The sequence below is a fragment of the Pollicipes pollicipes genome, unplaced genomic scaffold (genome assembly GCF_011947565.3).
Source record: "Pollicipes pollicipes isolate AB1234 unplaced genomic scaffold, Ppol_2.1 Scaffold_5724;HRSCAF=6776_pilon_pilon_pilon, whole genome shotgun sequence".
Classification (NCBI taxonomy): domain Eukaryota; kingdom Metazoa; phylum Arthropoda; class Thecostraca; order Pollicipedomorpha; family Pollicipedidae; genus Pollicipes; species Pollicipes pollicipes.
In genome coordinates this window covers 8,365,553-8,375,552 of record NW_023596746.1, presented here as the reverse complement: position 1 = coordinate 8,375,552, position 10,000 = coordinate 8,365,553, and the positions used below count along the sequence as shown (strand labels likewise).

Genomic DNA, 10,000 nt, shown 5'->3' with positions numbered 1-10,000 from the left:
TTCACGTGCATGGAGAAAACAGCAGACATCAACGTGATAACTCTGATCGATAAAAGTACACCATAGTGTATTATGTGAAGCACTACTTCTGCAGACGTTTTGGGCGGGCACCCCCGGCCTATGGCCCGCTTGTGCGCTTTCGTCACAGGTCATGTGGTAAAACCAGCACCCTCAGCACGTGTTTGCACTTCAACTTGTTGCAGTTTCTCTCGATTTTCGGACCGGAGCAACCTATCTGGTCTGAAGCCTGTTACGTGGTGGTTTCCCTCTCCGCCCCTCCCCAACACTCAGATTTGCCCAAGATCCTATGCTGTTTTAGCTTCTACGCCAGCTGCGGCGATGTCACCGACTGAGCAGGACTGGCGGCGCCAGCGTGCCAGACTCCCTCCCGAACACCGAGCCCGAACCTCCCGTCACGGGCGTGGTCTCCCTCCCGAACACCGAGCCCGAACCTCCCGTCACGAGCGTGATCTCCCTCCCGAACACGGAGCCCGAACCTCCCGTCACGAGCGTGATCTCCCTCCCGAACACGGAGCCCGAACCTCCCGTCACGAGCGTGATCAGCTGGTGAGGGACGCGGATAACGGCAGCTTGGCGGACCGTCTCCCGTGGCTGATCATTGCCGCGGCGCTCGGTCAGCCTGGGCTTCTGACCGCAGGTGATCGACCGGGTACGGAAGCTCCCGAACACGATCCTGCGCCGCGACCGGGACGTGCGCCGGCCTCACCGACTACCAGGAGCTGGAGCTGGTGCTGCGACGACAGCGTCAGCTCTCCAGCTCGACGCGGTCGGCGGGGCCCCTTCAGCCAGCCCATCGTCTACTAGAGAGCGGGGCCCGCGCGCCCGGCCGGCCGTCGGAGGAGGCCAGCCCGCGCGACGGCGCCGTCTGTTGAGCTGCGTGTCGTCCACCGACCAGCTACTCTCAGCGCGCGGTGCTATCACGTGGGGCGCGGTCCGCCGCTGACTGCTCGCCGCGCTGGTCGGGTTCGCCGCCTTGTGGTCGTGTGTTACGCCCCTGCCCATGCCCTCGCCTTCTGTTCTGCTTCCAGCGCCGCGTCGCTCGGCTCGTACCGAATGCCTGATCGCCCGCCTGTCGTGTGACTGAAGGCAGAGTGCGCTTGCCCCCCCCCCCCCCCTCCGGGAGCCGTGTGCGCACGCACACGGTCTGTTTTTCAGACATTCTGCGGCACTGTCTGCTGCAGAGTGTGCTCTGTAATGCACCGATTAGCTGTTACCCAATTGGAACGGTCTGCAAGTCGTGATATTTTTGCGGGGTGATTTTGCATTGGATGGTTAATACTCAATGTGGTACTATTTGCCATAGTGATTTATGTAGCATTAGGCAAACAAATATATGTGAACTGTAATACCTGTGAACTGAGGGTTAGCGTTGAAGCGATGGCGGGCTACGGTGTTCGTGCTCGAGCTTTCGAATGTGCTCTCCCACAGCTGGTGGTAAGTATCCCGGAGCGTGCCAGTGATTGCTTCGTCTTAACGTTGTGCGTCTCAACCCTGTGAGTGTGCGTCGCTTTCTTACCAGCGAATATCATACTGACGAAATACAAATGTTATTCCGTTGTACCATGAACGATTTTGATGCTAGCAGCGTCGGTGTTTCCAGTATATTCGAGGAAAGACGGTGTCCGACCAGTAAGCACGTAGCCGATGTGTGTTCACATTGGTGCTAACCGGTCGAGCGTGAAGATGAGAGGGATTGTCGTGCGGCTTCAGCCGTCTAGTAATTGGCGCGTGCACGTAGCGTTACTGCTGGAGTGCCCAACTCAGCTTGATTTTGCTAACCGTAATCGTGCTTGGCACAGCTGGCAAAAAGGCACAGCTCTGTGCTGACTTATGACCGTTTCTTCCCCTAAATCCGTGTGCCGTGCGCTACTGACAGGGGCGTGGAAAATAGTAAATAAGATAGTGTGAATAACAGCTGGTAATCGATCAAAACAGGTAGGATATTTGATAACTATGTACATATTTCGATGCCAGTCCGTGCAGTTTTCAGGACATCAAAAAAAATGTGAACAACATGTAATGTCGCTGTGGACGACTTGGCGGAACCGGTGCGGAACCGTAGACAAAGTGATGCGTAATCCTAGAGGTTCCGACTCTCGTGTCCGACCCCCCTTGCATGCCCGAGTTGTTATTCCTTGCACAATTAAGGCCAACTTAGTCGACATTTACGAGGCAAATATTCGCGTGGAAGAATTGCATTCAGGTACTGCAGTTGAACACTACGTTGAACTTGAGTTGAACCCTTACGTTATGCACTTCGTCGTCGAACCCGATGCGTCGAACTTGCGTTGAACCCTTACGTTGAACACCCTGAGGTGAACTTGCGTTGAACCTACATTGAACCCTCAGGTGACCCTGCGTTGAACACTTTCATTGAACCTTGCATTGAACGCTGACGTTGGACTTGACGTTGAACATTGAGGATTGGCCTACACTTGCCGTGTGTGGGATTGGATCCAGCGGTGTGAGCTTCCCACCTACATAATGTGCGGCTGTCAGGTCCGCGCCCAAAACGCCCATGCCCACCACATGGTTATATTGCCGACAGTGCAGTGCATCCCGCTTGTACTTTTGGCGGTTCATGGCCTCGTCATATTCAGCGCGCTCTGACATCTTAGTGACCGGGATGCCCTTTTGCGGGAGATAGCGGCCTACACAAGAAACTTCCGTGGTAAAATCCCTTTTGATGATATTCGCGCTTGTCAGAGGACGTATCCACCTGGTCTCCTCAAAGCGCGGATGGTGGAATGTCACCTGCAGTATGGAAAAATACCCTTTCAGTGTCCATCGCCGCCCTTTTGTTCTTGCTCAGGGCTCAGCAAGTCACGAGGCGTTTGTCTAAGCCGCACATATGCTTCAGGCTGTTTCCCCGTAAAGAGCGAGGCTTCAGTCTCCTCGTGTAGGGGAAAGTGGAGTTCGTATCCAATGGGTAAGGCCACGGTTCCTCTAGAAAGGTTTTAAAGCGGGCCCTCGCTTTCTCTCCCAAGCCAGTGCTGCCACCTCCCGCCAATCATAGTAACCACATTTGTCGTTTGCATTAGTGGCACGCGGTTTGGCCAAGTAAGCACGCTGAGTACGGGACTTTGGTTATTAGCTGGGACAATTGTAGCTTTTAAAGAAGTGACAAAGTCTAGTTAAAGGTCTAGCGATCGTGATTTGCGGATACGCCACCATTCATGTTGTAATTAATGTGTATTCCACTGTGAAGAGCGATGATGGGGCCACCAGTAACGGTGATGCAATATTCGACGAATGAGACGATTTGGCATCCCAGTCATGTTCCGAAATCGCCCGTGTAATGATTGAAACGGAAAACTGGTGGACAACATCTCAACCTGTTGTAATCCGATTTATCCCCACCGAAAACCAAAGCATAGCCCCAACGCCGTGACACGCTTAAAGTACTCTCAGTCAATTAACGTTCCGTATCCACAACACTACTGCTGAAGCATCAACGCAAGATTGGTCGTGGAAGTCTGGCTGAGGAAAAAAATGGTCGTTGACAACTGAAGAGGCCTCTCCAAATAAATCGGCTCCCTGAAAACTGCCCAAACAATTCAGCGCTCTTAAAGCAAACTGTGAAACGAACGATTCAAAGTCAGAACAAGGGGTTCTCATTGCATCAAGGGCAAGAGAAGCTTTTAGGACCCAGGACCGCTTCTGTCAAGCCCAGCTCCGGAGAAGGGGCTCGTATTCATCCTGCCGATGCAAAGTAAGTTTTTCGGGTTAGCGGACCAAAGACGGACCGATTGCATGGCCTCCCACATGACAGAGACATCCAGAACTCATCACCTTAATGAAGCGATCTTGCTGGTAAGGACTGGTTGGCCGGACTTCGGCGACGACACCCGGAGGGGACATCCGGAAGGAAGAGCGCTTGTGGTACCTGATGAAACGACCGTCGGTGGCCTGCACGAGGGCATGAAATCCTGTGAACGTGCGGAAGCTCTTTGACCTGCTGTAGAATAAGCTGAACACAGGCGCTTTCCGGCTCGCCACATATGCAATGTAATTAAACGTGCTTGACACTGCCCAAGCAGAGCCGAAAAAAGTAAAATAATTTGCATGCAAAAGCAAGACACGTATCAGTACCTGACCTCAGCGGGGATTAGCATCCTCTTAACGACTGTGAGGATGCCTACGCAGCCTATGTAGCTGTAGGAGACTCCCACCATTCCTGATCTTCCCAAGGAGTCGGATGAAGCCCAAACTCCCGGATGATACTTCACCTGAGACCGGGCACGCTTGCCGCCCGTCACACTGGGACCGGAGGCACTCGCCGTCCGTCACGCTGGGACCGGACACGCTCGCCGTCCGTCACACTGGGACCGGACACGCTCGCCACCCGTCATGCTGGGACCGGACACGCTCGCAACCCGTCATGCTGGGAGGACACGCTCGCCACCATCACTGGGACCGGACACGCTCGCCACCCGTCATGCTGGGACCGGACTCGCTCGCCACCCGTCACACTGGGACCGGACACGCTCGCCACCCGTCATGCTGGGACCGGACACGCTCGCCACCCGTCATGCTGGGACCGGACTCGCTCGCCATCCGTCACACTGGGACCGGGCACGCTCGCCAACCGTCACACTGGGACCGGAGACACTCGCCGCCCGTCACGTTGGGACCAGACACGCTCGCCACCCGTTACACTGGGACCGGACACGCTCGCCACCCGTCACGCTGGGACCGGAGACACTTGTCACCGGTCACACTGGATGCAATTCAACATCTTCAAGCAGTGACTCCAGCATTTTCTACGTCATGTCAAACCTTCTGAGGACGATCCAGGTCTCCTCATGCTGGATGGCCTCATGTCTCACGCAAAGGTTTTGGACGTCATCAAGCTTGCTAGGGCAAACCGTGTGACGATCGTGCTACCCCCACTTGCTGCTGTGCTGCTATGGTACGCACAAGTTGCAGCCTTTTTACACGTGACGTGAACTTCACGTTCCCGCTGAACACCTTCCACGGACAGGCGATTGATAAATGGTTCAGGAACGACCCCGGTCGCGAAGCAACAGTGTATCAGATTGGCCAGTTGTTCGGGGAGGCCTGTCCTCAGGTCGTAGTTCCGGCAACTGCCACTAACGCGCGTTGCTGGACGGGTATCTTTCCGCGCAGCTGGGACGTCCTCGGCAAGGAAGATTTTGCTGCAGCAGAAAGCTTTTTAAGAGGCCAAATGAGGATGCCGGTCTAGCATCGGCTTCGATCAGATCTGGTGGGACACGTTGAGTCCGCCACTCCCGGCTCAGAAAGAGCTTCTACCCAGTTCATATCAGACGCAGAAAAAGTGTCTACGTTGAAGCAGAATGTCCTGAAAGTGAAGATGGACGCGTACCATGCACCAGCCACGAGGGTCTCTGTCCTTTCCGACCTCATCACAACATCCGTTAAATAAGGCACCGCACTGAGGGTGATGAAAAAAACAGAAGAGTGAAGGAATAAACACATGTATAGCGCTGATAACTTCCCCGTTAGAACAGATGTAAGAAGTCAAGATACGCCATCACACACGCAAAGAAGAGAGCAGGACCCAGCAAAGAAAAGAGACGAAGAAAGACGCGACCGTTGCAAGCACGTTTGCAGGTCACTTCGTCAAGTGACGAAGAGCAATACGGTGACACACTTTGCCCCTACTGCAATGACAACTTTAGTCGTTCAGCGTCAGTAGAAGACTGAGTGAGCTGTTGCCGGTGAATCAAGTGGGCATGTGAGGTGTGTGCTGGTAGCATATAATGTTGTGTTCCAGGACAAAAAGTAAAAAGCATTAGTAACAAGAAATGAAATGGGATAAGATAAGCAAGAAGCCAGAAGGCATGAAAGCCAAGGCTCTAAGTAACATGCATGATAACAAAGGCAATAAGTCAACTCATCAAAAGTCAGAGGGATGAAAATCACACAAACGAAAGTCGAACACAGGAAGCCAAATATGCGAGAGGTCAAAACAACAAAGATCCGCGTGAAAATTACACTGAAAAGGAGTTAAAGGTATACAAGTCTAGAGAGTGCGTACTAGCAAAACGTTAAGTTAGCTAAACGAAGTGTTTAGATGCTCGAGAATGAAGCAGACCACGAAATGCTGATGCCGCCGGCCGCGCAGGACCCCTTCCGGACCAAATCAGAGACACTCGGCGCCCTCTGCCCGGCCACGAGTGCTATCCCATTGATGAGTCCACGATTGTCCCAATTACATGCAGGCTGGGACCTTTTACATGCCAGCAACGTACTCCTTTACAGTTAATTGAATTAAAGGGACTTCTTGGTTGTAGGCAGAGTCGGGAGCGACGCAGCACGAGGAGGAGGAGGGGGTCACAAATACTCAGCGGACAAAAATAGATATACACAGGAAAAACACTCATGTATCACGCCTATTTTCGGAGGCCTCTTTTGTCCAACCTGAAACTCAGTAGCTGCGCATATGTCATCAAAATTGAGATATAGAAGGCTCTCATAGCAGTGTCAGCGGCGTACGCAGGATTTCACAGGTTTCACACAAAAGTACATATGAAAGGGAGGGATGCATAAGGCACTTACGCAAATGCTCGTAGGCAAACTTACGCAAGACAAAAAGCTCCCATGGCAGAAGTAAGCACGCAAATGTTCGCACGTAAAAGCTCACAGTGAATGTTCGCACGACATGAAGTACGTACGGAAAATGTTTGCATTGACAAAAAGTCGTCAGGATAATAGTGCACATGGCAAAAGTTCGGATGCACCAAGTACATACGAAATTACTCGTAAAGAATGAACGTACGCAAAGGTATGAACGGATAAAATTGGTTTGGCAAAATAACGTACGGAAAAGTGTTTGTAAGGAGCATGGGTGTAGGAACAGGGGGGTACGTGGTTGCCTTCCCCACCTTCCGAGAATGGTTTAACGTGAAGCCTACACTGCGAAAGATAATTATACTGGAGTAGTTATTGACCCTGGAATTATTACTAACTGAGGGTTTAGGTGTGTCTGTGATGCTCGCATTAGCTATAGCGATGATATGTGTCATACAATGATCACGGGAAAAGAATCGCACGATTGCCATGACTAGGGTGGACTGGTATGCAGCATCCTGGCAGCTTAAACGGCATTCCCTTCTAAGGTACATTGGGGTGCTCCCACAAATGAAGTAGTTACGCTCCACGGCATTCAATCGATATTGGAGCATTGCCTCATTCATTATAAGTGGTACAATATTGTTGTGACTGAGCGGGAACAAACCTACACGACCTCAAGATATGCCAGCACCCATGGATTAAGTTATTCGCCATTGTCATGAATGCCATCAGGGGGGGGGGGGGGGGGGGGGCGTAAAATGGAATAGGAATATCCAATACTGTGATCATTCTACGTTTTGTGACAAAACATTTTAAAAACATGCACAAAGTGCTAAAATAATATACGCTGCGGCGTGAAGAAATTTTCGCGCCGACTGGTACATATCAATCGAATCACAATGTCTGTCGCGCGCGCAGGGAACAATCAGTACTGACGCGAGAACCGACGGGTATGGTAAGTGCGTCCGTTGCGATCAGTGAAGCCGAGGATCGTACGTGAGGTTAATCAATACGTTTCTGTTTAGTTGAATTTTGAATTACAGCGCCATCAGAAGACGAAAGCGTGAGAGGCCTTACGTGATAGGAAAGCAGCAAGGAGTTATTTTCATAATTGTATGTGGCAAATTGGAACGCCACCGGCGCCGGATGTCTGAGGTGGGCGAAGGGTTACGGTGTACGGATCAGAATCTGAACCGTTCGATCGCCACTGGTCCGCATCTAGTCAGAATCGCTGTTCTAAATCAAACTTATATTTTTCTGGAATCGTTTGCTGTCAAAACAATGGAAAAACCGCAGGTAGATAAGTGTATATATGTGTGTATACATGTGTATATATGTTTATTATGCATATATATATATATATATATATATATATATATATATATATGTATATATATATATATGTGCATACAATACCATTTTTATTATTGGCATATATATTTGTGGCTATATATATACATATATATATATATATGTATATATATATATATATATATATACATATATGTATTTATAGTTTAATACCATACTTAAAGCATTCACTTCGCTTCGTTGGAAATATGATGCTTTTGGAAGAACACTAACTTTGATATTGTTTAGTACCGCGCTTCACCCAAAATATTTTGGCGTTTTGGCGAACCTTCGGAACTCCCAATTGTCTCCGAACCCGAACATGATATAAGTGTCGGCTAGCTTTCTAAAAAAGAACTAATTTTTCACGAGTTTGGTTGGAGAAGAAAACAACCCCGATTCCAAAACAGCTATCCCTCAAGTTCGTAAATGGAGGGAAGAATACAGCTCTGCCAATACGGTAGCATATTCATATCAAACTGTAGATCAATATTCCCGGAGCCTCATCATCCGGCCAAAAAATACGTAGGCTGATAGAACTTGGCTTACGCATCTCAAAACCCCCCCCAAAAAAACCGGGGTGGGCTTAAACAATCCGAGACATGATGGGTCAGATTTCGAGTTCAAATAGAGCGTACCATATTAATTGAGCTCAATTTTTTCACAACACGTAGGCCGTAATCGAAACATTTAAAAGGCCTAAAAGCTCAGGTGGGCACCCACAGGCTTACGAGATGTTTAAAGTAAAGTTTGAGGTCAACAAGAACGGATACTTTCGATTGAGCTAAGAACGTGTCTCAAAGAAGGTATGCACATACAGCCGTACATGTAAAGCCTTTTAAGATATTATAGACCAAAGTGCAACTTACAACAAGTATAGCTTAGTGCTGACCGGGCAAACCTGACCTTGAACCTCCAAAACTACGCGCGGTGTGGTGGGTATACAAAAATGTTTAGGACATGCGAAATCAGTACGCTCATGTTTGGCTCCGAGCGTCGCCACGTCGATCCGCAAAGTTTGTCTCTAAGCCCAACTCCTTACCTTGAATATGGACAGATATCTCGGGAAATTTTGAATGTCCACCTGTGGTCTTTGGGTTTCAAAATGGCATGGTTGTCGCGTACGTGTTACAAATTGCTTGCTCAACCAAAAGTTTAAGTGTCATCGGACCCGTAAAATCTCGAGAAGTTTTAGACATTCACCTTAGCTGTTCTACTTCTCAATTGCGCGGGCTATGGTCTATCAGTGCACAAATTTTGAGTTGCGTTGAGAGGGTCCGCACCAAGGCTATAGAGCAATATGAGTTGAATCGAGATAGTCCGCACCAGTCCGCACCCATTGATTTCGAATTTGGACTTCTAATATTGCGGGAAGCTTTTGATATCCACCTCTGCTTTTTGGATTTTGAAGTGCTTGGCTCATGGTGTACGAGCAAGGTGGAATTTCAATTTGGGTATTCAGGGTGGAGTACATTTACCAACCAGGTCGGAAACGAAGTTTTTTTCGCTGACTTATGGGTTGTGTAAAAAAAGGTTTTTGAATGTTGGCGATAGCTTATCTTTGCAATACTGCCTGCCTAGCTTTCTTTATGTTTTGTTTATCAACAATCGTCTAGCCAGTTTTGGTCATGTACTAAGTTTTGTTGCAGTCATGCTTTCCAAATAAATGTCTTACCTAAACTTATTTCAGCAAGCCTTTAATATCATGCATCATTCACAGCGACCAAAACTGCCAAGCCCGCTTCCCGTCTAACTATCTCAAGAATACTCTGCGATTTGTATGCTGTTAGCCTGCCTGATGACAGCTTGGAGCCTTGGAGAGATCACCCTTTGGGCCTGCGAGTTATCTCAACCTTAAATCCTCCTAAACGGTTATCTCTGTACCAAAACATCCAGCAAGGTAATGGGTACAATCACAGGCAAGGGTGTCGATTTGTAGCCTTCTGGGTACACCATGTCCTCCCTCCCCCAATGTCTGACTTTTCTCAACGGCGAGTTTAGTCTCCCAACCTTCTGGTTATTTCGTGTATGCAAAGGATTAAAATGGAAGCTCAAAATGATACAAATTTTA

General features: G+C 49.3%; 1 protein-coding gene across 1 annotated transcript in view; it reads left to right on the top strand.

The window, feature by feature from the left end:
- LOC119102447 (ankyrin repeat domain-containing protein 40) overlaps positions 1 to 1,101 on the top strand; it is a 7,894-nt gene extending 6,793 nt beyond the window's left edge. Inside the window, exons 5-6 of the mRNA XM_037225818.1 lie at positions 659 to 765; positions 1,050 to 1,101. Of these exons, the coding sequence (XP_037081713.1) occupies positions 659 to 765; positions 1,050 to 1,101 (159 nt within the window). The remainder of the gene's footprint in view (positions 1 to 658; positions 766 to 1,049) is intronic.
- The last annotated feature ends 8,899 nt before the right edge of the window (positions 1,102 to 10,000 follow it).